General features: G+C 37.4%; 2 protein-coding genes across 5 annotated transcripts in view; both read left to right on the top strand.

Moving 5' to 3' along the window:
- dock11 (dedicator of cytokinesis 11) overlaps window positions 1-16,976 on the top strand; it is an 83,007-nt gene extending 66,031 nt beyond the window's left edge. For both annotated transcript variants that reach the window (XM_053628890.1, XM_053628889.1), the window contains 11 exons: window positions 19-234; window positions 4,139-4,196; window positions 5,060-5,166; window positions 5,677-5,799; window positions 8,411-8,524; window positions 9,658-9,804; window positions 10,211-10,421; window positions 11,495-11,685; window positions 11,876-11,973; window positions 12,347-12,485; window positions 15,104-16,976. In XM_053628890.1, coding sequence (XP_053484865.1) covers window positions 19-234; window positions 4,139-4,196; window positions 5,060-5,166; window positions 5,677-5,799; window positions 8,411-8,524; window positions 9,658-9,804; window positions 10,211-10,421; window positions 11,495-11,685; window positions 11,876-11,973; window positions 12,347-12,485; window positions 15,104-15,193 — 1,494 coding nt within the window. In that variant the 3' untranslated portion in view covers window positions 15,194-16,976. The remainder of the gene's footprint in view (window positions 1-18; window positions 235-4,138; window positions 4,197-5,059; window positions 5,167-5,676; window positions 5,800-8,410; window positions 8,525-9,657; window positions 9,805-10,210; window positions 10,422-11,494; window positions 11,686-11,875; window positions 11,974-12,346; window positions 12,486-15,103) is intronic.
- Window positions 16,977-17,763: 787 nt separating this feature from the next.
- On the top strand, window positions 17,764-27,652 carry LOC128609945 (granulocyte-macrophage colony-stimulating factor receptor subunit alpha). 3 transcript variants are annotated; one of them, XM_053628887.1, is made up of 10 exons: window positions 17,764-18,183; window positions 19,809-19,942; window positions 20,095-20,269; window positions 20,587-20,686; window positions 20,862-21,040; window positions 21,371-21,501; window positions 25,606-25,750; window positions 26,005-26,104; window positions 26,357-26,444; window positions 26,553-27,652. In XM_053628887.1, the coding sequence occupies exons 1-10, from the start codon at window positions 18,105-18,107 to the stop codon at window positions 26,661-26,663; spliced, it is 1,242 nt and encodes a 413-aa protein (XP_053484862.1). In that variant the 5' UTR covers window positions 17,764-18,104; the 3' UTR covers window positions 26,664-27,652. The 3 variants fall into 3 exon arrangements, with proteins under 3 accessions (XP_053484862.1, XP_053484860.1, XP_053484861.1); XM_053628885.1 differs by having other exon boundaries at window positions 17,765-18,183; window positions 21,368-21,501; XM_053628886.1 differs by having other exon boundaries at window positions 17,766-18,183; window positions 20,098-20,269; window positions 21,368-21,501.
- Window positions 27,653-27,884: the final 232 nt, after the last annotated feature.

Here is a 27,884-nt window from a genome sequence, read left to right as displayed (position 1 = left end):
CTGCTTGTGTTTGTTTAGTCTACATCATTTCCAACAGAAGTGAAGGGCCTTACAAAGCGCATCCGTACCGTGCTGATGGCCACAGCTCAAATGCGTGAGCATGAGAAGGACCCAGAAATGCTGCTGGATCTGCAGTACAGTCTGGCCCGCTCGTACGCCAGCACACCCGAACTCAGACGCACCTGGTTGGACAGTATGGCACGAGCTCACCTCAAAAACGGAGACAACTCAGAGGTGTGTACATACAGTGCCCTGCACTAATATTGGCACCCTTGGTAAATATGAGCAAAGAAGGCTGCGAAAAAGTGTCTTTATTGTTTAAACTTTTGATCTTTTATTAAAAAAAATTCACAAAAATATCCTGCTGTCATGGATATCAAACTATTTCAAACACAACACAGGTTTATCAAAAAAAAAAAAAAAACTTTTATTTTTTTATTTAGATTAAATTTTTATTTATTTATTTATTTATTTTATAAAGGAACACAAGTGTGAAAACAAGCGTAGTTTCCAGAGAAACTTCATATTCAAACAAAAGTCAGTCAGCTATGCAAGCCAATGTTAGATTGATATAATGGTTGTTTCTCTGGAAACTGTGTATACTACACTGCAAATCTTTTTAACTTACATAGAAACTTTATACACAGTATTGTGCAAAGATCAGAGAACACCTTTTTGTTTTCAATCAAATGGCGATTCAGTATTGTTAATTATTTGGTGACAAACAATAATGATGGGAAAATGTACAGTTCCATATTTTCATTTTCAGCCAAACAGCCATGAAGAACTTGTTCAATTATTTGTAATACAGAACTTGTATATTGATCTGCATTGAATAAAGTACTGCATGGCTTTTTGACTGAAATGGAATTAATGTGCAATATTTTCAATATTAAATATTTATTGTTTGCCAACAAATAATTACCAATAAGGACTGAGTGGCCATTTAATTAAAATAAAAAAAAAAACTTAAAAAGAGTCTCTAATTTTTGCACAATACCGTATATAATGCACATGTACTGTGGCGTGATTTGAAATTTGTCTTGTACACAACTGTAATATTTCTATGCATTCCAGTCATTGCACAAAGAGCATGCCCAAACTAGTTTCATATGTTAACTGAAGAAAAAACAACATTCTTTCTGTTCTACCCCTCTAGGTTTTTTTTTAATCTCATTTGTGTTTTGTGTTATTAAAAATATGTTGTAATGTGTATATATTTTTTATATTTATATATGCACACATAGTCATTTGAAAAAATAAGTACTCCCCATGGAAATTTTTGGCTTTTTTTTTTTTTTGACATATTTGGACAAGCAAACATTTGATCATCTTGTGGTTTTGTTCATGTATATCAACTGTATTAATAGGCACTCTATTAATAAAGTTGATATACTTGAACAAAACCACAAGGAAAATTAGCTTCTTTTTTTTTAGCAATTCTTTATTCAACAGAAATATCAATAGATGTGATATTTTTCTGTGGAAAAAGTAAGTACACCCTTGGCCTCAGAAGCTAGTATTGAACCCTTTAGCAGAAATAACTTCTTGTAGGTGTTTTGCATAATTGTCCACCAGGCTTGCTGGAATTTTTGGCCACTCTTCCATGCAATATTGTTTCAGTTGCAAGATATTTGAGGGTTTTCTTGCATGTACTGCCCGTTTCAAACACCTCTCACAATATTTCAATGGGATTTAAATCCGGGCTTTGACTATGCCATTCCATAACCCTCCATTTCTTCTTCTTCAGCTATTCCGGGATCATTATCCCATTGAAAGGTCCACTTTTGGTTCAACTTTAACTTGCAGACAGATGGCCTCACATTATCTACAAGCGCTCTTTGATATGATGCAGAATTCATAGTTGAATCAATGAATGTAAGCTGTCCAGTCCCTGAGGCAGCAAAGCAACCCCAAACCATAACATTTCCACCACCATGATTCGTGTTCCTCCTGAAAAGATGTCTTTGGTCAGTGCCAAACATGTCTGCTGTTACTGTGGCCAAACAACTCTATCTTTAATTCGTCTGTCCAGAGCACATTATTCCAGAAGGCCTGGTCTTTGCCTATATGCAAGCCTCCCATGCAGGTCAAATTAGGGCAATCTCTTTCTGATAATAGAAGCATGCACAATGACACCAACAGTTGCAAGACTTACTAGCAGATCCTGTGATGAAATTTTGCAGTTTTTGGAAACTTCTTTTTGCATCATACGGTCTGCTCTTGGGGTGAATTTTTTGTGACGGCCAGTCCTGGAAAACTGTTAGTCGTTTGTAATCTGCATCACTTGTACATTATTTTCCTTACAGTGGAATGATGTGTTTCAAATAATTTGGAGATCTTTTTAAATCCCTTGCCAAAAAGAAAGTACACCCTGCTTCAATTTTATGTTTTTATTTTTCTGGGACTAAATAACGATTGTGTGGTCCTCAACGTCTATAAACAAACAAATAACCTAAGGTGACAAAAAAAACAACAGATTTCAATATGTAGTAATTTTTTGCTCAAAACATAAACCAACGATCAGAAACCAGGTGGAAAAAAATAAATATACACTATAATTCAGTAACATGTATAATTACCTTTAGCAAAAATAACTTGAAGTAAATGTTTTCTGTAACTCTCACAATTTGGTGAAATTTTGGCTCCCTCGTCTTTATCACAGTGCTTCAGTTCAATGATGTTTGAGGGCATTTGTTTATGTACAGCTCTCTTAGGATCCCGCCACAACATGTCAACAGGATTGAGGTCTCGACTTTGTCTTGGCCATCCCAGCACCTTCATTTTTTTTTTCTTCTTTAGCTATTTAGATGTCGATTTGCTGGTGTGTTTGGGATCATTGTTCTGATACATGACCTAATTTTGGCCCAGCTGAAGCTGCTGGACAGAAGGCCTCATATTTGTATGTGGTGATATGTTATGCTTGTTTTTTGTCAAACATGGTGCTGTGCATGATGACCAAACCTCTCCACTTTGGTCTCATCAGTCCAAAGGATATTGTTCAAGAACTTTTGTGGTCTGTTCATATGCCATTTTGCAAACCTAAGCCATGCTGCTGTATTCTTTTTGGAGAGAAGAGTCTTTTTCCTAGCCAGGCTTTAATGAAAGCCATAATTGTTCAGTCTTTTTCTGATTGTGCTTTCATGAACATAAACATTTAATGTGCTTACAGGGGCCTGTAGATCACATGATGGCTCTGAGTAATGATGTAGTAGCTCTTGGGTTTTTCTTTGTGTCTGAGCATTCAACAGTCTGACCTTGGACCGAATTTGCTGGGACACCCACTCCTAGGAGGATAGGCAACCGTCTTGAAGGCTTTCCATTCGTAAATAATCCTTCTGACTGTAGAAAGTTTCAGATTGTTTGGAGATGGCCTTATAACCCTTCCCAGATTGATCAGCAGCAACAATTGCTTCTCTGAGGTCATGGTGGAAGTCCTTTCTTCTTGGCACATTGAAGACACACACCAGCATGCTTCAGAACACCAAACTGCCAAAAGTCCTGCTTTTATAGTGGTAGTCACACTACTTGATGATGAACTAATCCTGTGCATCTGGTTGCTGATTACTCTCTTAATGACTGTGGCTGTATGAAAGGTGTACTTATTTTTTCCCCATCAGCTTTCTGAATGTTGGTTTACTTGTTGAGAAAAAATGACTACTAAATGTTGTGGGGGAATTTTTGTTGTTACCTGAGGTTATTTGTTTGTTTATAGAAGTTGGTGGGGACCACATCATATGCTGAGCTTATTTTGTTGAGTAAAAGTTTATCTGTGTAACACAAAAGAGCATTTACTTTAGAAAAAAATAAAGTTAAGTTTTGTTTGCACCTATAGCTTTTAAAGTTGCACAAAAGTCATGCTAGGCATGAAAGGCATGCTATTTCAGTTAATACCGTTAGTTTGGAGTGTAAACCAAACATTAATAAACGAACACAACAACCAGTTGAGATTAATCATTTTTGGCAAGTCTTCTTGTCTTTCATTGCTAACACACACACATACACGCTTGTGTAGGAGTTCATATAGTCATTCTAAGACATTAATTATATTTTGCACAGAATAAACCTCAAATGGTTGCTTTGTAACAGACACCATCCTTTTGATTAACTCTAGTTGTGTAATCTTTTGTGTCCACAGGCAGCTATGTGTTATGTCCACATTGCAGCTTTAGTTGCAGAGTATTTGTTCAGGAAAAGTAAGTTCTCTTTTCTTCCATTCATTAAAAGTAATTAATTTTTTAATTGAGCGTACGGCAAGTACGCACAAATATTTACATATAACTGTTGGAATTTAGGGGTTGACAGTTAAATATCATTGCACAATCTTTATAATTAATATATACATAATTATATATTTATAATTATTATATATTATTGCACAAAAATACTCAAAATTTGCTATATTAACATGTCCCTACACATTGGTGTGTCCACCAGCATAATTAATGTATATCCTTTCATCAACACACTGTACAGTAGTTAATTGGATTTGCAATTTGGTGATGGAGCACACAAAAAGTGAACAAGACATTCAGATCAATTGGTTAACACCATTTCCTGCAAGCAAGTTTGCATGTCCTTTCCAAACTGGAAGTACAAATGCAAATTCTTACACAAAGGCTTGCAACACTCGACATTTGTTGTGAAACAAAATGCTATACATAGTCATCTGGCTAAATTCTTTTTTTTTTCTTCTTCTTTTTTTTTTTAAATATGTAAAATGTAATAATGTAATTATCTGTAGTGTGGTTTATAAGTACAGTATATATGCTATTCTATGGGATATTTTGTTTTGCAGTGCAAAAATTATATACTCACTGCCACAGGTTTTGCAGAGCTAGAAAGCAGATTGAGTTCACATAGCAGAATACAAAAGGCCTTTTGTATTATACATGATACAACATATATAGGAAACTAGACCAGCTGTATTTTTACCTGGAGACATTTTTATTCAAACATACACACTGCACTACTCAGGCTATGTACAAATGTACAAAACTCAGCTGTCTGTTTTTTTTGTACAATTGTTTACTATAAGCACGTTGTTGTCTGGTTTTAGAACTGTTCCCGAGTGGACTGGCAGCTTTTAAGAAGATCACTTTTAACATAGAGGAGGAGGCTGCCATGAAAGAAGACTCAGGCATGCAAGATGTATACTACAGTGAGGTAAAGCATATTGAATGTTAATAGAAAACCATAGTGATGCACTGAAATGGAACCAGATTATATACGGATATGCTTCTGATGAAGGAGAAAGTTAAAGTAGAACAAGTTGGACAAGTTGATTTTTTCATTCATTGTTCTGGAGATATTTAGAAAAGATAAAAGCACAATTAATCTGGGGTGTGTGTGTGTGTGTGTGTGCATGTGTGTGTGTGCATGTGTGTGTGTGCATGTGTGTGTGTGCGCATGTGTGTGTGCGCATGTGTGTGTGCGCATGTGTGTGTGCGCATGTGTGTGTGCGCATGTGTGTGTGCGCATGTGTGTGTGCGCATGTGTGTGTGCATGTGTGTGTGCATGTGTGTGTGCATGTGTGTGTGCATGTGTGTGTGTGCATGTGTGTGTGTGCATGTGTGTGTGTGCATGTGTGTGTGTGCATGTGTGTGTGTGCATGTGTGCATGTGTGTGTGCGTGTGTGTGTGTGTGTGTGTGTGTGTGTGTGTGTGTGTAAAACAGGATGTTTTGGTAGAGCAGCTGGAGGTATGTGTGGAAGGCCTCTGGAAAGCTGAACGATTTGAGCTTATCACGTACATTGCCCGGCTCATTATTCCAGTCTATGAAAAGCGGCATGAGTTCGAGGTAAGAGAAAGTACAAGTAGTTTACTTCTAGTGTAAATGTATTTACAACTTACACCTTCACATGCTAGTGTCTAAAAGAGAATATTATTACTGCTTTGTCCCTTAGGTTTATTTGAATATAGCTGTAACACACCGTTAGTGCAGAACAGGGTTATGTCAGCAAGTCATAAAATAATTTCTAGACGGTAAGGCGCCTAAAAGAGCTATAGTCATCATTCTATAAGAGGTTTTGTTCTTTAAACACACTGGAGGAACATTTGGAAGAATTTGTAGCTTTATCTCTCTAGTTTTATGAGAAGCTTTCTGTACGCACACTTTTTAACGTGAGCCGTAGTTTCACCTGAGCTAACTGCATATGCAGTTTTTTGCAGCTGCATAAACACATTTCTCAGAATTATACAACCGTATTGCAAAATTGTTAACATCATTGCCATTACAACATACTGTTTCTGCAAAATGTTACACACAGGAAAATGAGTGAGAAGCTCTATGTGTTTCCTCAAAAACAAAGACTGATTCATTTTGCACACTTTTTTTCTTTTATAGATTTAGTTGTATGAAAAATGTAATTTATTACATTTACTTGTTGTCTATTAATCTACACAGTAATCAATAATCAGTTCTGACAAAGTAACAATTATGCAGGACCTTGGCTAAGGTACTTGAAATTGAGCTCAGGTACATCCTGTTTGCTATAATTATCCTGACTGGGGTCCACCTGTGGCAAATTCAGTTCATTGGACATGATTTAGAAAGGCACAAGTGAAAGTGAAAAAAAAAAATGTGAAAAAAAAAACCAACAACAACAAAAAAAGAGAAAGGCACAGAGAACTGTGTTTATAATTGTACATTGTCTATGGTTTATCTAAAATGCTATACCACGTTTTAAATTTGTCCACATATTTTAAAAATCTTTTTATATAAACACTGATACAATTGAGAACACAGCTGTCACACAGAGTGTATGCTTATTTTATGGCTGTATAGGTTACTCAGCCTAACATTTTATATGGCTGTATTCAGGGTGAAGGGTTACATTCAGGTTACATCAGTAGTTACACCAGGAAAGTTATTCATATTTAGATGACGGTTAAACAGCTGTTTAAGTCGAATTTCTGAGCTACCCATTCCGATTATTCAAATCACATGCATGTAGTTCCAGACTTGATCTAAATTTAGGTCCAAAACAAGTTTTCTATAGCATCAGAGGCCTTGCCTGCCTTTAATTTTTGTGTTTCTCAATCCCTGCATATCCTTGTTTACCATTGGCAGTGGTCTCCTTTGATTAGCCACCATGTGGAAAACTCTACCTCTCTATGGATTAGAGTTCCTTCATGTCCTGTTTTAAAGCACAACTGTTTTGCATTGGTCCAGGGATAACAGCATTTAAATCATAAATAGACCTAGACTAACCTGATATAATAATAATAATAATAATAATAATAATAATAATAATAATAATAATTAATAAAACTCCTAATTTGTGGTTGTGTGGATATAAATGTCAAAGAAGTTCCAAGTAGAATATTTTGCGTTGACCTTTCAGAAACTTGTTAGCCGATTCTTTAAAAAAAATATATAACTCTGACCCTGTTAGCATTTTCAGTTAAGTGTCAGTCACAAAAAAAAAACCAAAAAGTAACACACATTTTCTCATGATTAATCCTGGACATGTAACCAGCACTGCCTCTTAACATGTTTATAAAAAGCGGTCGTAAACAAGGCCTGGGTTTCCATATATGGATGCTTTCTACGGTGTCATAAATATAGTTGTGTCACGTTTATGTCAACTTGACCTGTGTCCTCTTAATCCATTTTATTTCACTCACTGTAGTAGATTATACTTAATGCTTCGGCTAAATTAAATAAAGCATGTGAAAAAATGCTTTCAAGCTGACACTGTTGTAAGTGTAATATTTATCTGGTGAACAAAAGGAACAAAATATCGTTAGGTCGTAATCAACTATAAATACAGACAGAGGAAGCTTGCCCTGGACATTACACAACAATTTTTGGGGAAAAAGATATTTTCAGGGCATAATCATTGCGACTCATTCATATTCACTAAGCAATTTATGGTGCTGGATCCAGAGCCTCTCCTGGGAACACCAGCCAAGGAATACACCCTGAATGACCATGCACGTAACCGTTGTCACATAGGGGTGATTTAGTGCAGGCAGTTGACTTACTGACTAGTTTTTGGAAGGTGAGAGGAAACAGGAAAACCTAGAGGAAACTCAGACTGACACGGAAGAACATGCAAAACTCTGCCCAGACAGTAACTTGAACTCACGATTAAAAGCAGGGAGCTGTGAGGCAGCAACAGTAATCACTGTGGCACCGTGCACTGTGTCCAAACCAACTAAAACTGAGGCTGTAAAGACAGGAACAGGGGATGATAACAATGTGACCACCAGTACCATGCCTAAGGCTTAAAGAGGCTATTACAATTGGAAGGGACTGAGATAAAACTCTATTAGGTTTGAAGTGTATATAGATTTGAATTGCAAACAATTACTTGTTGGAGCAATTGCTAATAAGTCATTTCTTTTTTGTATACACTTGCAGACACTCATTATATTATTATTTCACTGTATTTTCTGTTTTGTAGAAGCTGAGACGGTTGTATGACACCCTACAGAGAGCATATTCTAAGATCTTAGAGGTTATGCAGACGGGTCGCCGCCTGCTGGGTACATACTTTAGAGTGGCCTTCTATGGGCAGGTGGGTCAAGTGGACATATGAAGAGTGAATATTCCCACTCTATATGTTTATATAGGAAACAAATCTGTATTATCTTCCATTCAATCCTCCTTTCCACAGTTATCCACAATTCTAACAGCAAAACTAGTTCATAGTAGCTACATATACAAAGCCACCAAGTTCAAATGAACACACAATGACTTTGTACACTGTAGATGACTTGTAGAGCCACAGCATTAGAACAAGCATGCTTTCTGCACCTATCTTTACATTATATCGTAGAAGGTTTCATATTACAACGTCTATTTCTGCAGCTTTGCTATTGAATCTCTGAGGAACTAAATGCACTTTGTTCTCCAGTTGCAAGTTTGGTTAATACTCAAGTATAAAATTCTGTTTAAAAAAAAGTTGTCACTGGCACAGTGTGTATTACACACCATTTTTGGTTTGTGCTCATGTAGGAGACAGACACTGTATTTCCATACTGTACATGCAGTCTTGTTTTATTGTGAATATTCAAAACTGCATTTACTTATCGTTTAGGGTTATCATGTGGTCAAACAATTCAGTTACGATGAATCATACAGTGGATGTTTATTTGTCTCATACCATGGATGCTTTCTTCCCTAGCTTTCTTCCCTTCCCCCCACCCCACCCACACACACACTTTTGCATGCCACTGCAGTCATCTGTCTGTACATGCCTTTTTTTTTTCCGCATGCAGTACCAAACAGGACTGTGATGCATAATATGCACCAATGACACATAGAGTCAGTGGCAATTTTATTAGGTACACCTAATCAGCCAATCATGTGGCAGCAGCACAGTGCATAAATGATTATAAGTGAGCAGGTGTACAGGTAGTCCTAATAAAGTGGCTGGTGAGTGTATGTTATTAATAAAAAATGTCCATTTCTAAACTGTTAATTTCTGTTCTTTGTGGAAGGATATCCGTAATATAATTAGTCCCAGTATGTGTCACTTTTGCACGACATTTCCAATTCTCTCTTGCCCATAAATATGTAATGGACTACCCCTTTGACTATATTAATTGCCAGTGATATATGCCATTGTCATGTACCATTAAATATGTAGGACGGTGTTCTATAATATGGTTTCAGTTATATTTGACACGCAGTTGTTGTTTTCATTAGGGCTTCTTTGAAGAGGAGGATGGAAAAGAATACATATACAAAGAGCCAAAGCTCACAGGCCTATCAGAAATTTCTCAGCGGTTGCTCAGCCTGTATGCAGACAAGTTTGGAACAGAGAATGTCAAGATCATCCAGGACTCCAATAAGGTACTCTTAGGCATGAGAAGGCCAATGCAGGAAACTGGTGCATGTTGAACCATGTTACTGGGCAAAACCTTGAAAGACCATTGAAGCATTTTATTTTGTAATACTCTCAATGCTTCTATTGTAACATTTCACCAAGACTAGAATAAATTATTCCCCATGAAGCCTTTTTATATTTTATTAACCCCTAAATACCTAGAACCTCTAAACTAGAACCTTACACACTCTCATAACTACATACATTTCTTTCTTATTATTTTCACTGTAATTACTGATCCATTGTAGTTACTGAATAATATGCGTTGGATAAGCTGGAAAACAATACTAATTGAAGAATTTAAATGGACCAATTTTCAACGTTTATATTGTACATTTTATATAATTGATTCTCTTTGCCTTTACTCAACAGGTAAATCAGAAAGACTTGGACCCGAAGTTCGCTTACATACAGGTCACATTTGTCAAGCCTTACTTTGATGAGAAAGAGCTGGCTGAGAGAACAACAGACTTTGAGAAGTGTCACAACATGAACCGCTTTGTTTTCGAAACGCCCTACACACTTACTGGGAAGAAACATGGAGGTGTTGAAGAGCAGTGCAAAAGACGAACAATTCTTACGAGTGAGTACAGCAGCTCTACCAGATCTGTCGCTGGGATATCCCAGAATGAGGGTTTATGTGGGAAAGAACACATTATTCACGTAATCCATGCCAGAGACTGTAAACAAAATCTTTCAGAAACCAAATATCAGCTCAGGAAGACGATATTGTGGTTAAATAGATAAAAAATAAAAATGACATTTTCCTTGTGATATTCTTTGCTTTTATGTAATATAACTGCATAATGTAGCACTAATCCTAATGTTAGCTATGTCTGTGGCAGTATAAAAATGTCAACTTTGGCCAGTTAATTTCTAAATGCGTTCAAATATTAAACATATGTAATTACAATTCCAATGTAATTTTACAGGACACTGAGTCCTATGTATAGTGGGGGTTTTTTTGTTATCAGAAATATTCTCTAATATTGACATTTTTCTGATTACATAACCATTCATGTATTTGTAAGCCTGTGTAGAAGTCTGATTATGATATTGTACATCTTTTTATCTTTCAATGTATCAAAAATTCTTTGTTTTACCATCGCTAGTATTTGTTTACTTTACTTTTTATGCTATACCATATAATCTATGAGTCCTAGTCATCTATAATGTTATAAAATACTACATATAGATGATTGTACTGTTATATTAATTAATAATATTTATTTATGTTTTTAGTGACTCCTAAACACTCTTAGACTCAATATGTCACGGTTATATTCCTTTTTCATGCCATTTATTTACAGTGACAAGTCATTTAGAACGTAGCTTTTGTTCGTATCTTTCAGTTAAGGCTGAGTGGCATTGTCTCAACTGTAATTAAAAGAACAGGTGTGCAGCATGCTTTGATAAATAGAAGAAATGAACTTTTTATAACTGACTCCTCTGTGTTAATGTGTTGTTTGGGCTGTGTTTGCCTGCTGTCTGTCAGGTTTACTCCTGTACGCTAATTAGATGACAAAGTAGAGGATTTATTATGGTGTTATAAGCTCAACTTGGGGCGTAACATTGTTTTGTTTTTAGTTTTGTTTTTTAAAATTCCCACAAATAGCCTGTGTCTAACTTGTATCGATTGTGTGCACCCATCCACAGCGACAAACACTTTCCCCTATGTAAAGAAGAGGATAGAGGTGGTTGGGGAGAAGCACTTGGAGCTGAAACCCATTGATGTGGCCATAGATGAGATGCGGGATCGCAGCACTGAGCTCAACAAGCTCTGCTCCAACCAGGAAGTGGACATGATCCAGCTGCAGCTCAAACTCCAGGGCTGCGTCAGTGTGCAGGTCCTGACTCCCAACACTTAAATATTGTGTAATTTATCATCATTGAAGAATCATAACGAGTAAACTTTTAGCCATCTACTGTTTGGCAAGAACTTGAGTGATGATGAGGTGGACTACAGCTACCTGAAAGTCGTATAGGCATTACAGTATAGCACAAATAGATTTATGGTTGTTGTTGTTTTTTATGTAGGTCAATGCTGGTCCCATGGCATATGCTAGAGCTTTCCTGGATGATTCCAAGTCTGGCCAGTCCAATAAGAAAGTCAAAGAGCTCAAAGAAATATTCAGGTGTGTAATCTGTTGATTAAACAAGCTGCTTTTTTTGTTATTGTGTCTTGTAGTGCTACAAATGCCGTTTCACCTATAATAAATTAGTTTTTCATTAACGAGAAGAAACAGAGGTGGACTCTTGCCTGTTAAATGCAGCTCTATCTATTAGCATTACAAATTCATTATTATGCATTAATAACATAATTTCATGATCTCACACAAGACTGATTTTGTTCTGTGGCTGGATTTTTTTGCATCAAATGACATTTTGGTTTTCACATACTGTAAGACCGCCTTGTAATTATAGACGAACTATATTTGCCAGATACTCCTCAATCTTATTGTGTTTGTTACTTGTTAATACTTGTCATGATTGCTGTGCTTCTTACAGGAGCTTTGTTCAGGCATGCAGTATGGCTTTAGATATTAATGAGCGGCTTATTAAAGAGGACCAGTATGAATATCACGAGGGACTGAAGGCCAACTTTAAAAGCATGGTCAAGGAGCTGTCTGATATTATTCATGAACAGGTAGGACACATAGACAAAATCATTTATTATATGTAGTATTAGATTTATTATAACCATATTATATTATATTTATTAATATCAAGAATATAAAACATCGTGCACATTTTAAATTAGCTTGTAGTTATTTAGCTACTGGCAAATCTCCAAACAATTGAAAACAAAACTTATAGAATGATTTGTTCTGTCTGTGATTGGGCTCAGCTTGTTGGCTTAAAGACCATTGAATCCTAATGGTCTCTTGTTTGTCTGAGTGGACTGATGAAAGTTATAACATCCTACATCATTAGGTTCAAGAGTATTTTATATTTGTAATATAATGTGCATCAAAAACAACTTGGAATATTAAGAATTGCACACGGCATTTTCTGTAAAAGAAGGAAAAGCATTCCTTGAAGAAAACATACCTTTTTTGCATGGCCATTCAAGAGTGCACAACCTAATTTATAGCACTGTAATAATAAATAAACGAGTGTTTCTAAATCTAGTCCACAGGGACACCAAACTTCTCTGAGACTCCCCAGAGACAGATTTGCTCTCTAGTTTCCAACACTTCTGAATCTAGCACCCAAGAACACCTAGTACAGTTGTGCTAGAATCTAGCGAAGAGCAGAGCTGTAAACTTTCTTAGGAATGTATGGGAAATGGCCTGGGGAAACATTGGGATAAACATCAGTTACTGATAATGATCTTTGCTGCTCGTGTTTTTTCATATCTTGTTATTCATTCTTGATTTATTCTTGATTGCATCATCATGTAGGTTTAATAAAAAAAGAAGTCATTGTCTAATGTTCAGGCTTTGTCAGTGAGTATTAATTTAACGATCTGTATTATGCCTGTGAATTAAGGAGGGGCTTGTTCAGACTTACAATCTAAAGTATGCAGTTTGTTGGCACTGAAGTTGATATGTTTTGTCTGGAATTTGAAAGTTAATAGTGATCATTTTCATTTAGAAGGTCCTAGAAAAAAACTGTAGCCTTTTAAAATAACATAGGCATCTACAAATGTGTTTGGGCATCTAATACAGGCGGGCATTAATAAACTGGATGTTCATTAAGAAGTTGGATGTGCATATTGTATTTAAGAAAGCAGAGAAGTCACTCATCACATACACAGCCATTTGAGAATGGTTCAAATGGGTTCACAAACATGCAAATGCTACATTATGCATCCGGAATCCACATTATACCTTTTAGAAGTGCAGTATCATGTCTGACCTTTTCTCTCTTCCTGTTGTTTTTAACATTTTTTATGTTATCTGTTGTGAAACTCATTGGTGATTCAGAAACCTGGCAGTTAGTTTTCTCGAGAATTAAGACATCACCTGACATTAGAGGAGATATCAAGTATAGACATGTCGCCATTTATCAGTAAAGATAGAACAAAATAATGAGGCAGCACTAATGCCATGTGTGAAAATGCTCTGGGTTGTGTTTTCAGGCAGGCAATACCAACCACGATGAACCACAATCGAGCTGCTCTGCACATCTGAGTCCTGATATTTATGCAAATTCTTCTTGGCCAAATCGATTAAGCTCTGTCAGATTGGATTGAGACCATAAATTCTCAGTCGGATTGAAGTTTGGGCTGACTGGGTCATTCTAACAGATTCAGGTTCTTGGTTCTGACTTTACCTTTGTGTAGAGGTGATGATTGATACTTTTGCAGAACATTGTCCCAGACTTGTTCTCATAGCACACTTTGTCTCTGTAATGCTATTTAGGTATGAGCTCTAACAAAATCTGTGGCCTTCCAGGAATATGTGGATTTTACTTGAGATCATGTGATCCTTTAATTGCACACGTGCATGTGGTCTCCATATAACTCTAATATGTGACTTCTGATGGCAACTGGTTGCGCCAGAACTAATTTGGGCTTTCACAATAATGTGGTTGAGTATTTATGCAGTCACAAATCTTTCAAATTTGTGATTTTCCCATAAATACCTCATAATAGACCATAATAATATCTCATGCACTGTAGCTACCATTAAAATAAACAAAAATTCAGTACAGTTAATCTGGCTCTAATTAAAACATAGTCAAACGTTACACTAGAGAAAATGGGCTACCAGCCCATACAGCTAGCTTAAATGTTAAGAGCTATAAATCTCAGTCCTCCCAGCTTTGTGCTTTACAAGGTTTGAAGGATGGGATATTGCCAAAATACATATTCCAAGGGCATAAACATACCGGTATGTTGTAGCACTGTGGTCTAAATTCTCCAACAAAGACAGCCGATGATCTTCACAATTCTGTGGTTGTTTGTTTGTACACATTTGTGATGCACATTTGTTTATCTATTGCCCTGAACAGTGGAAAAATGTTTTCTCTTCACCTGCTGTTTGCTAACATATCTCTGCTTTCCCTCTCTGTGCTGCCATGCTCTGTAGATTGAGTGCTAGGTAACCTTTGTTTCAAATACAAACACAATTTGATCCTTTGAAGCATGCACACAGATTTGTACATCATATATACAGCACATCTGAGTACATTTTCACATACTATAGTGACTGGAGTCCTTGTTTTGTGTATTCTTTGCACTGTATAAAAGTTATAGTTTCTAAATAACTTATTAATTCTTTAAATGCTTATTACGTTATCCTGTCTTTTAACCTGTAGATCTTTGAGGAGGATGAGATGCGGTCCCTCTTGCAGAACTCCATCCATGTGTTCAGTGCCATCAGTGGAACGTCCACTGGTTTCAGCTAAAATCTGATGTCTCTTAAATTTAAGACTAATCAAACCTCTGTACACCTAAACTTTCAGCATCCTGCTCCACGCTCTTCTGGATTAAAACATTGCTTAAATGTCAGCCTCTAAGAAAGTGCCATGTTATTGCAAGTGCATCTGTTCATCATGTTTCCCCCAAAATGAATAGATATTCAACAATATCACATGTAGCAGCAGCCAACATCTGAACTTCCCAGTGTATTTCATATGAAATGGTCAGTAGTTGTTTTTGCATTGTTGTTTTTGTGAACTATAGTATCATTGTTAATAATAATAATAATAATAATAATAATAATAAACACAGTGGAGAGATGAATTTAGACAGGGGAAGGGGAAGACTTTTTTAAACTATATTGAAGAATGTATTAAAACACCTTCATTTTAATAAGATACTTTTGTGGCCTTCTTGATGTTCCTTTTAACGCTCACTCCCTTTAGAAATGTGTTCATTATTATTATTATTATTATTATTATTATTATTATTATTATTATTATGCATAGTCAATAATATTTTCATTTAGTGGTGCCTGGTAGCTTGGAATCTCTACAATCTTGACAATCCTTATTAAGTTTTTTAAATTTAACACCTTCAAGTCCTCTCCATCTATCTGTTTTCCTCTTTGCATTGAAGTCTTAATTAGGAGAGCACCACTATCACTGTGTTCACTGACATAGGTGACAAACAACACAGTAAATGTATTATGACCTTATGCTTTATTGGGGGGTGTTATTTAAAAGCTTCTGTTGGAGCAATGAACAACTGTGGTGATGTCTGGTGTGGTGAAGTGCTTAAACATGAGCAAATTGACCTGCACAGATGATTACATGCTAATAATCTGACTACTGTGTCTGAATTCTTAAACGCACAGCCTGGAGAAGCATTAATATGGATAGTTTCAAGATATTCAGTTCAATTTTATTTGTAAAGCACTTTTAACAAAGCAGTGTCACAAAGCAGTTTTACAGATATCAGGATATAAGATTTTAATTTCAATTTGAATTAAGATATCTTTTTCATGTTTACCAAAATGTATGGTCCATGGAAGAAAACTTGTATGCATTGCCTGTCGGTAATCAGTACAAGTCTTGTTAAATTGATAATCAAATTGGCTGATTGTTTCCACTGATTTCATTATTGTGGGAAATAATCCTTCATATGAGGCCAACAGCAGTGTAACGGTTTCGCCAGTGCTAGGCTATGTAGCAGGTTGGATTGAGCAGGATTTACTAGTTTAAGTCTTCATCTTACTCTATTCAGGAACAACATCCTCTCAAAGACTGGATTATTTCTCTAAGTGCTGCTGTTATATGTCACCCAGGACTGTAAGTGAATGTACGACTGTTCATTGAGAACAAAGCAACAGCTGCAAGCAGTTATCTTGGTTTTACTCAATTTTGTTTCGTTTCTGGTATTTGCAGACGAATTCAAAGTACTTTATTGTTTGTTATTTGCTATCTGAAGAATAAATTTTTTTTAAGAAACAATGGCTGTCGTTGGCATGTATATTTGAAAGGAAAATCTTGAGAGGAAACCTTTAACCTACAAAAAAACAAATTATGTATTTCCTTATTGTCTGTCTGTTTAACCTCTTCAAATGTGTTTTTCCACTGGATCCTCAGGTGGCTATTCAAGTTCAAGTTTCTTTGTCAGGGAAAATTGTACATTAAAATGCATGTTGTGAGGCCCAGGTTCTTTACACTACAAAAGCATAGGCCTACACTATACATAAGATAAGGAGGAAGGAGAATTATGTAGAAATTGTGTGTGTGTGTGTGTGTGTGTGTGTGTGTGTGTGTATATATATATATATATATATACACACACACATACATACACACACACACACATAGTATCTTATAAAAGTGAGTACACCCCTCACATTTTTGTAAATATTTGCTTATATCTTTTCATGTGACAACACTGAAGAAATGACACTTTGCTACAATGTAATGTAGTGAGTATACAGCTTGTGCAACAGTGTAAATTTGCTGTCCCCTCAAAATAACTCAACACACAGCCACACAAACTATATTACGCAAACTGGTATGTATGCTTAATAAGTACAGATCCTAACTGTAGACACTGGAATATGTGCTGTAAAGAGTGTACTGTATGTATCACACATGGCAGGCATTTGGATTGATAGGTCCTTTACATTCACACTTTATCAGTACTGTTTTCTTGCCAATTGAAAGATATGTAAGCCTTTATAAGATTTAAATGGGAAGTATTCCGTGTTCTGTCCTATACATGTGATAATGTGGATATGATAAGCCAGTAAAGACGTCTCAGATAATCTAATGGTCCATAATAAATACATAAATTCCCGTAATCCTGTGTGTCATGGCTTTAACGCATCCTACAAATCTGTGACACAACATGCGTGTCCAAAATATATATATATATATATATATATATATATATATATATATATATATATATATATATATATATATAAACTATTTCGCAGTCCAATATTTCGTTCAGCATAAAAAGAGTTTCCCAATTTCCCCGTGTTAGAAACCTTCACAGCGCTGTGGACATGGGAAGTGGGAGGCATTTGGTATTGCGCCATAGACCTCTCTCTCGCTCTCTGTGTGTGTCTGTAATACAGTCCTTCCCCAGTAGCAGGAAGCCCCGCCCACTTATCTTGACAAACCAAGAGACGATTAGAGCTGCTTGCATTACAAACGCGACGTGCTGGCTGGATGTTTCTATCGCATCAAACCGCATTTAAACCGTAATCTCGGTTTGTTTTGAATGCGGTTATATCGGATTAAGCGTGTCTCTGAGTTCACTTCATCTCACAGGAAAAGAGATTGTTTTTAAAGGCACATGAAGTGCTTTTGAGGAAAATACCGGAGGATTTCCTTCCCTCAGAGAGCTGATATGGTGCTCCTCGGCTCGGAGGGCTCTGTGGTGCTGATCTGCTTGTCCTTCACCCTCGTTGGAGTGGACAGTATTTCAGGTAATTTCTTCAGCATGTTTAGCTGCTGGTGAATTTACAGTCCGGTTCAGAGGTTTGGTTTTCCGTGAAACAGGGAATGGGAGGAGTGCAGCCGAGCTCCTTGTGGAAATCTGCATATCCTGTATGGACTTCCCGAAAATCCGACACGACCACCCGTTCATCTGGCATCTGGCCTCTGGCCTCGCTGGCATTAACACAACTTCGATTGAGAATAATAATAATAATAATAATAATAAAGATAAAAAGAAATGAATGTATTTTTAAAAAGGATATTGTTCTAGGCTACTGTATCTGAGATTAATTAAAACGTAATTCTCTGCTGGAAATACAAAACCAACAACAACAGAAACCCTCATAGGATTTGTAATGGTTTTAATAGTTATAAAAGGATTTGTAATGGTTTTAATAGTTATAAAAGGATTTGTAATGGTTTTAATAGTTATAAAAGGATTTGTAATGGTTTTAATAGTTATAAAAGGATTTGTAAGGGTTTAAATAGTTATAAAAGGATTTGTAAGGGTTTTAATAGTTATAAAAGGATTTGTAAGGGTATTAATAGTTATAAAAGGATTTGTAAGGGTTTTAATAGTTATAAAAGGATTTGTAAGGGTATTAATAGTTATAAAAGGATTTGTAAGGGTTTTAATAGTTATAAAAGGATTTGTAATGGTTTTAATGGTCCCTGTGGGTCTCTACTGGTAATTTGTTGACTTCTATTGGTGGCATGTTATGTCTAGTGGATACCATTAAGGACCGGTAATGGTGAATGGTTTGTAATGGTTTTAACTGTTAGAATTTCTGTACTGGTTTCTACTGTTTTTTTTTCTCCCCCCCCCCCCCCCAGCAGAGTAATCTAAGTCAATGCTGAAGAAAATAATTAAAATTTAATAGGCTAATCTAATGTAAATCATCTAATTAATTCTAATCTAATTGTCTAATCATTAATCTAACTCGTATATGCAAATACACTCTTTAAAGTTTACATTTGTAACCCTAATGTACATCTTGGAGAACTCTTAAAGAACCTTTTTTAAAACTTTTTTTTTTTAAACCTTTTTTCTTAGACGTGAATACATAACGCTCCCCAGCAGTGTTAAACAATCTGGAATATCAACTTGTCACTTCAGCTTCAGGAGAAAGGGGGAGAAACTTAAGAAAAATTGTGAGCTTGAAGAAAGAAAAAAAAAAAAAAAAAAGATCATTAGATAATGATGTAGAATATGAGTAAAAAATAATTTACCGAATAGGACAGGAGACAACAATAATAAGAACTGTGTATAATTTCATGTACCTCAGTTTTTGTCACATGACCTATTTTGTTTCGTTCACTTTAGTCTACAGTTCAACAGGCTTTTCTCGTTCTTGAGCGGTGTTTTTCTTTTCTTTATACCTTGCATGTCATGTAATCATTAATTACAATCAGGAACAAGGTGTTTTTCTCCATCATAAACACAAGGGGAATTTCATAATGCCATAGGTTGCAAAGTTCAGGTCAATGTGTTAAACCCGTGTTGCACATGTAAGACATGCATCTCCCAATGAAACCTTTTAAAAACATTTATTATAATTCATATGTGCTTTATTATCTTTCTAATACATGTGGGGGGGTTTTCTTCTTGTTGAAGGCAATTTACCTCCACCAGAAAACTTCAGCCTGTCATGGCACCCAAGAAGTTTGTCTGTGAGTGTAAACTGGAGGGAACCAGCTGGCTTGGATGCAAAATGTAAAGTGAACTATACTTTAGCAATATATTATGAGGTGAGCCATTACTCCATTGCCGTCCTTTCCTGATCCATTCTGATAGGAATTTAAAGCTAACTTGTAAGAACACGTTTTACATGGATATGTTTTCTGTGTACCTTCCACTTCCACTGTTTCGCCCAAACCCCAAAACTATTTTGTCTTCTCAGCAGAAATGTCCTCCCAGACAAAATGCTTCATATAAATTGCGAACAGAGAATTTGATCTGTGAATATCCAATTTCTAAAGAGTGTGAAATATGCATGGGCATAACAACAAACCCTATGGTCTGTGAAGAAAAAAAAGCCAGCAAAGAAATATACAAAGAGCTATCTCCACCTCTAGGTAACCAACCAACAGAGTGTACCCTGCATAGTGTTTAATGCTAATATATTATCATTATGTGTTTTAGTTTTATGTCTTATGTATTAGGGTCCATTAATAGCACGTTCTGCTACTTGTAGACTTTATAATGTATCTATTTCACCTTTTCTAAAGCCTATAATGCAAAATGTTCCAAACAAATTTTAATTATGAGTCATTAAAGATTTAAGAACATTATTAAACCTATTGAGGCCTTAAGAATAATTACATGATTCAGTTAGATAATGGTCATTTCTTGTGGGCAAAGACACTGTACTCACTGCCTTCTTGTATTGCAGCCTTAGTGAAGAATTTTAGTTGTGCTTATTATGCTAATAATAAGATGAACTGCACATGGACTATAGTCAGATATACCCCTGACCTTCAGCTCTTTTACAGGTGAGACCTGGCTTAAAGAATGGCTTGGTGTCTTTCATTCCTGTTATTTATTTTAGTTATTATTTTAAAGTCTTTAATTGAGCCTTTTTGGTATTTGCAGCAGCATATATTTCTTGTTTTTTGGGGGATTTTTTTGCCTGAACACTAATGGACTAATACACGTATTATCCCATAGGCAAGAGAAAAAACCCCTAAAGCACTGTAAGTCATATCTAACGTCTGGAATCCTGAAGACAGGTTGCCATCTGGATGACAAAGACCTTACGCCTCATGAAAGGGTTTACTTTGTAATCAATGGAACTGGAGAAAATCACCTGATTTCCAACAAGTTTATGATAGACATACATGTCTCAGGTGGGGATTTTCCTTCTTCATTTTTTTCTCTTTCTTTCAAGTTTGCCAACTTATATTTTTAATTTGTACTACTGACTTATTTGTACTACTGACTTATTTTTATAAAATATTGTGTAAGTGATGTTTGCCTATATATTGAAAATTACTCTAAACCTAGTAGGGACTAAAACTGTGTTAAAACCATACTGGACATTTTTGAAACTTTTTTTTTGTATTTTATATATGCATAAACCAATACAAATTTTTGTTTTATACTTTGATTTTTGTCGAATATTAAAATTGTCACATAAAATTTTCCATTGGGTATTCTCTGTCTCTTTTATTTAGCAGTGAAGCCGCCTAAGCCCAAGGTCTACATCACACAGGAAGCTGAACGTCTCCATTTTCAAGCAAGCACTCCAAATTTCCTAGCACCACAATGTTGGAAATACAAGTATATATACAACAAATGCAGTGAAAAGGTGAGACATCGGTGTTGTATGTGCTTTGCTGTTTATTAATGTGAATTATAAATAGCCCATATAAAACCAATAAACATATTCACTACTACATACATAAATTCGACACACACTTGACACACTGTATTTTAGAGACCTTTCTCTGGGATTGCATTGAAATTGTCTTACGCTAAATGCTTATGAGATTTATGAATTTATATATGTTTAATTTAGCAGCATGCAATGGATATACACACACCTGTTACTTTGAAAGGAACACCTATACACCTGCTCATTTATGCAATTATACAATTATCTAATCATGTGGCAGCAGCACGGGGCATAAAAGCATGCAGATACAGGTCAGAGCTTCAGTTAATGTTCACAACAAACATCAGAATGAGGAAAAAGTGTGATCTCTGTGACTGTAACCGTGGCATGGTTGTTGTTGCTAGATGGGCTGGTTTGCGTATTTCAGATACTGCTGTTCTCCTTGAATTTTCACCCACAACGGTTGCTAGAGTTTCAGAGTACAATGACCAGATTGGTTTGAGCTGACAGGAAGTCGACAGTAACTCAAATAAGCACTCTTTATAACTGTGGTGAGCAGAAAAGCATCTCAGAACTCACAACACATCAAAGCTTGATGTGGATGGGCTACAACAGCCGAATGTCACGAATCAAGGATGGGCTCGGAAGCAATCGCAGATGAAAACATTTATTATATAAACAAACAACAAAACATAGACACTAAGACAACTAGGCAAAATACTGTGGCATGAAACAAAACACGGAAACATAGTCTAAGACAATGAAAGACAGAGAAACAGTGCAGACAATGGCTATATAAACACAAGAGTGCTCATTAACAGAAACGTGAATCAGGTGCAGGTGGTTATGTGACATGTAGTGCAGTGCAGTGGCTGATGGGAACTGGACTCCAGAGTTTCCTGATACATGACAAACCCCCCCCCCCCACCCCCCACCCCCAAGGGCGCTACTCCCGGAGTGAACAAACATGCACCCCCTCCATCTGGCGGTCCAGGCCCCCTGGGCAAAATGTGCCCAGAAGAACCAGGAGACTGAGTGGCCTCCTCAGCAGAGCAAAAAAAAGGTGCAACGCCCCCAGCGAGCCTGGAGCTCAGAGCAAAGTCTGCATGGCAGGACAGCGGGACAACTTCCTCCGCAGGACAGGAGAGGGGAGCGAAGTTCTCCGCCAGGCCCGAGGGAAGCTCAAAGATTTCCGCAAGGCCATAGAGGGGACCGAGGTTCTCCACGAGGCCAGGGAGAGGAGCGAGGTTCTCCGCGAGGCAAAAGGGAGGAACGATGCTCTCCGCGGAGCATGAGGGGGGAACGATGTCCTCCGTGGAGCAGGAAGGGGGGGTGATATACGGCACGCAGCAAAGAAGAGGAATGACGTCTTCAGCGGAACATGGAGGCAGAGCGACGTCCTCCACAAAGCAGGATGGCAGAGCGATATCCTCTGCAAAGCAGGATGGCGGAGCGATGACCTCAGCCGAGCAGGAAGGTGAAGCGACGTCCACAGCCGAGCAGGAAAGCGGAGCGACGTCCACAGCCGAGCAGGAAAGCGGAGCGACGTCCACAGCCGAGCAGGAAGGCAGAGAGACGACCTCAGCCGAGCAGGACGGCAGAGCGACGACCTCAGCCGAGCAGGAAGGCAGAGCGATGTCCTCCGCAAAGCAGGACGGTAGAGAGACGACCTCAGCCGAGCAGGACGGCAGAGAGACGACCTCAGCCGAGCAGGACGGCAGAGAGACGTCCACAGCCGAGCAGGAAGGCGGAGCGACGTCCACAGCCGAGCAGGAAGGCGGAGCGCTGTACTCGGCGGTGCAGGAAAGCGGAACGACGTCCTCGGCGGAACAGGAAAGCGGAGCGACGTCCTCGGCGGAACAGGAAAGCGAAGCGGCGTCCTCGGCGGAACAGGAAAGTGAAGCGGCGTCCTCGGCGGAACAGGAAAGGGAGCGGCATCCTCAGCAGAGCGGGCAGGCTGAACGAGACCCATAATAGGGGAGGGAGGGTCGGAGATGGTATTAGCCCCGACCACAGACTCCCCCTCCTGTTGGCGTGGCATGGCGTAGTCCTTCATGAACATGGGAGGTGAGTTGAAGGCCAGGTAATTCCTGGCGACCTGCTGCTTTCGTAGCGCAGCTTGGTAATCCACCGCCTCTTGGCGTAGCGCGGCGAAGTACTCCACGAACATCGGTGGCATCCTGACGCCCCAGTCATCCATCCTGGTGAACTGCTGCTTCCGATTGAAGGTCTTTCGTTCTGTCACGAATCAAGGATGGGCTCGGAAGCAATCGCAGATGAAAACATTTATTATATAAACAAACAACAAAACATAGACACTAAGACAACTAGGCAAAATACTGTGGCATGAAACAAAACACGGAAACATGGAACATGGTAGTCTAGGACAACGAAAGACAGGGAAACAGTGCAGACAATGGCTATATATAGAAGAGTGCCCATTAACAGAAACATGAATCAAGTGCAGGTGGTCATGTGACATGTAGTGCAGTGCAGTGGCTGTTGGGAACTGAGTTTCCTGTTACATGACACTGAAGACCACATCAGGTTCTACTCCTGTCAGCCAAGAACAGGAATCTGAGGCTATCTTGGGCACAGACTCACCCAAATCTGGATTTAAAAAAATAAAATAAAATGAGCTATTTTTCCAGTCTTTAACTGTCCAGTTTGGTGAGACAGGAGTGGAACCTGATGTGGACCTGTGCTGTTGTAGCCCATCCACCGCAAGGTTCGATATTTTGTGCATGCTTTGATGCTTTTCTGTTCATCACGGTGCCAGTGAGTAATTATATATATGCTACATCCTTCTTGGCAGCTTGAAACAATCTAGCCATTTTTCTTTGACCTCTCTTATCAACAAGGTGTTTCCACCTACAGAACTGTTTCTCACTCAATGTTTTTTAGTTTTACGCATTCATTCTGTGTAAACTCTACAGACTAGAGATGCACCAATGTATCGCCTGATAAAGGCTATGTTTCCCGCTATGGGCCATTGGCCGATAATTTAAAAACATCCGATGATCCTGGCCGATTATATCCTGTCAATCAAAAGAGGGCGGGAAAACACATCAAATTCGTGCTGTGTGTAAAAATGATGTCTCTTTTTCCCGCAATTTAAATTGAATAAAATTTAAATCCTGAATTAAAGCACCAGTACACTGTTGAAAGATTTAAATGAAGATTAGTTGTCCAAAAAGTATATATTGCACAGAAAAATATATTTGTATATAATATATCATCAAAAAAAAAGTTGATATTATATATTACCAGTTTGATGTTCAGTGATAAAGTAGAAATGCTTGTTTGTGGTGAGTGAATGTGAGACTAACAGGAGGTTTTTTAGATTCCAGTCAATGTTAATATGAATTAATAACATTCAATAAGTTAAGAAATCTTACTTTAATCTTCAGAATTTAGTTCATGTGTTAATGTTGATTAGAGTAATGTGTTTTCTGTTTATGAGACCATTTACTGTGAAACAACTTGTTGAAATGGAGAGAATAAAGTTAGCATTTTCTTCAGAATTGTTGAATTAATTATTATTAATTTAAAAGAAGGCATAAAAGGCAGAACTATCACTATCGGCTGATAACACTCTGAATAATTGGTTATCGGTATCGGCTGAGAAATTTAGTATGGTGCATCTCTAGTAGAGACTAGTTGTTTGTGAAATCTGAGGAGATAAGCAGTTTCTGAAATACTCAAACCAGCCCATCTTCTACCAACATCCATACCACAACCAAAGTCAGAGAGATCACACTAGTATAGTGTTTTTCTTCATTCCGATGTTTGATGTGAACATTAACTGAAGCTCTTGACCTGCATCTGCATGATTTTATACAGGTGTACAGTTGTTCCTAATAAAGTGGGTGCTGAGTGTACTTTAATACTCTTGTAACCACATGCCTTTCCAGATTGCTCTCCTGAACAATGTGTGTAGTTACTGAATAATATACTTTACAATGAATAGCAGAATAATAAGCTGTGACTTGTAGATATCAAAATTAGTAGTAACAAATTCTACAAACCAAACCTTTTCAGTTATTTGCATGACGATTTTTGTGTGTGGATGTGTAGAATGAAGTGTTCATAGAAAATAGCTCCACACGTGTGGAATACGACCCAGCCTGCAAGTACACTGTTCGAGGGCAGGTCGTATACACTAACTACTGTGGGGGGGACCAGAACATTGAGAGTGAGATGAGCGAACCTGAGTATTATGGTAATATATCACCTTTCTAGACTTCTACACTTCTCAATACATTAAATCACTACAATTTGGACCACAGTTAACATTCTACTTAAGACTCTGATCTGTTCATCAAAGCCAAAATCCAGTCTGACATGTACAGTATATTTTTAGACGTGCTATGGTTTTGGCTGTAGGTTAAGACGTATGTACTGTGTCTCTAAACAGGTAATATATTCTGATTACACGGATTAATTAACTGATAAGCAAATTCCTTTCTTCTGTAGGTGAAGATGGTGACCCAAATTTGGCATTTAAGGTGGCTATGATTGTCACCCCTTTAATAGTGTGCTGCTGTCTCATTGCAGCTATAGTGCTGTTTAGGAGGTAATTATCATTATTCATTCTTCAGCTGTTTACTTTGTGTGTTAAGTCAGCATTTTTAATAGTTTAATTAAAATGAGTGGTACTTCACTGTCATTTACTGCCCTGTCCTTTTAAAATATTGTTTAGACATTATTTTAATTACTTATGAGTATTTCTGTTTTTCAAGGACCTTCACTTTTTCTAGACTGGACTGATATCAACGGTTCTTATTGTTTAATGCAAGCATTTATTATTTTATCAATGCTTCCACAGGAACAAGGATATCATTCTCCCAAAGATTCCTGAACCATCCCTGTTTTTCAAGGATATGCTTAACAGTACTTCTGATGGACTTTCAAAGGTAACCAAACTGAAACAGATAGACAGATAAACACCTGACAGAGGTGAAGAAAGACATGACAACTTATTGTTGAACTACTAATATGCCTGTGTCTCTCTTGCACCACAGAGCCTAGGTGGAGGAAAACTCTATGTGCCCGTTAAAGAGGTTGTGGCAAGTGGCGTGAGCCTGGAACCAAAATCTAGCCTTTTACACCCAAACTATGATGCCTGCATCTAAATTACATAATGCTGTACTCTGAAAATGGCCAGTAGTGGACTGACAGTGACAACGTCTGGCTCTGATTTCTAGCAGCTTAGTCTTAAATCTTTGCACAACACTGTTGCGTTTTTAAGAACTACTTCATTAAAGGACTGTCTTGCATTCATAATTGTATTGGATAGATTGTCAGTCCCTCCAGGATTTTGCAATTTTGCGATCGCAGAAATGAACGCAAAATCAAGGAACCTAGGAGCTTGCAATTTTTCTAAATGACTGCTGATTTTCCACAGATTTGGGCCAAGATGCATCATGTCATGTCATCACAAGGCGCCATGTGATGTCATCATAATGTGCACTCAGCCAAAGCCCTCTTCAATTCACGTGCGTTGAACACAAGTACAACTAAAAGGTCTCATTTACCAACAAACATCACTGCAAAAGACTGCGCAAAACAATTTTGTGCAATTGTAATTTCACAAATTCTAGTAGTTTTCCTAGAAAAAGCCCAAAAATGTTTTGAAAAAAGCCGCGGCAAAATCAAGCATTTTTGGCCGCAATGGTCATAAAAAAAAATCAGCGAAGTCCTGTATTGGATGGATTGTGATTTACTAAGTAACCCTCTGAGTTAATGTATGAATGAGGAAGTCATGGTGACAACAAGCTCAGCAATGACAGGCACTGGGTTCTGAAAAAGTCGTGAAAATATTCAGTAAAGAAAGAGACTGATGACGTGCCTGTAAACAGCATTACTCAGGAGTATAGGAGTATTGTATTTCTCCACTTGGATAATAATGGAAATGGAAACGGGTAACTTTGTAAATAAATGGACACTGAACATAGATACATAGCCATCTTCCATCATCTGTATCTCATCTGTACATAAGTGGCAATTTCAATCTAATATTATATGGATGTATAGTGTTCATAGGAATATCTGTAAATATTGACATACAGAATGGTTTTCTAGATAGTTCCCTCTGTAAATAAAAAGAATATGGTTAACAATTTTGATGAGTTTATGGTGTTGTTGTTTTTTTGTTTTTTTTATCCATTACTGTTTTTTGACCAGGCATGATCTGTTTAACCCCACAAGCTCCTGGTTATTATTAAGTTACTCACCATAAAGCATATTACTCAGTAACTACCATTATTTTTTCATTAACTACTGTGAAAATAGTAGCAAAAGCATGTTGCTACAATAGTAGACAGAACTACACCAACAGAACGGGGTGAAGCCAT

Source organism: Ictalurus furcatus, chromosome 7, assembly GCF_023375685.1.
Source record: "Ictalurus furcatus strain D&B chromosome 7, Billie_1.0, whole genome shotgun sequence".
NCBI classification, from domain to species: Eukaryota; Metazoa; Chordata; class Actinopteri; order Siluriformes; family Ictaluridae; genus Ictalurus; species Ictalurus furcatus.
Note: the sequence above shows the minus strand (reverse complement) of the source record. Positions and strands in the feature narration are given on the sequence as shown.

Coding starts and splice junctions, on each gene's coding strand:
- LOC128609945 (XM_053628885.1), top strand. CDS start 18,105: ATGGTGCTCCTCGGCTCGGAGGGCTCTGTGGTGCTGATCTGCTTGTCC. Junction 19,943..20,094: donor CTTTAGCAATATATTATGAG/GTGAGCCATTAC, acceptor TTGTCTTCTCAG/CAGAAATGTCCTCCCAGACA. Junction 21,041..21,367: donor GATAGACATACATGTCTCAG/GTGGGGATTTTC, acceptor TCTTTTATTTAG/CAGTGAAGCCGCCTAAGCCC.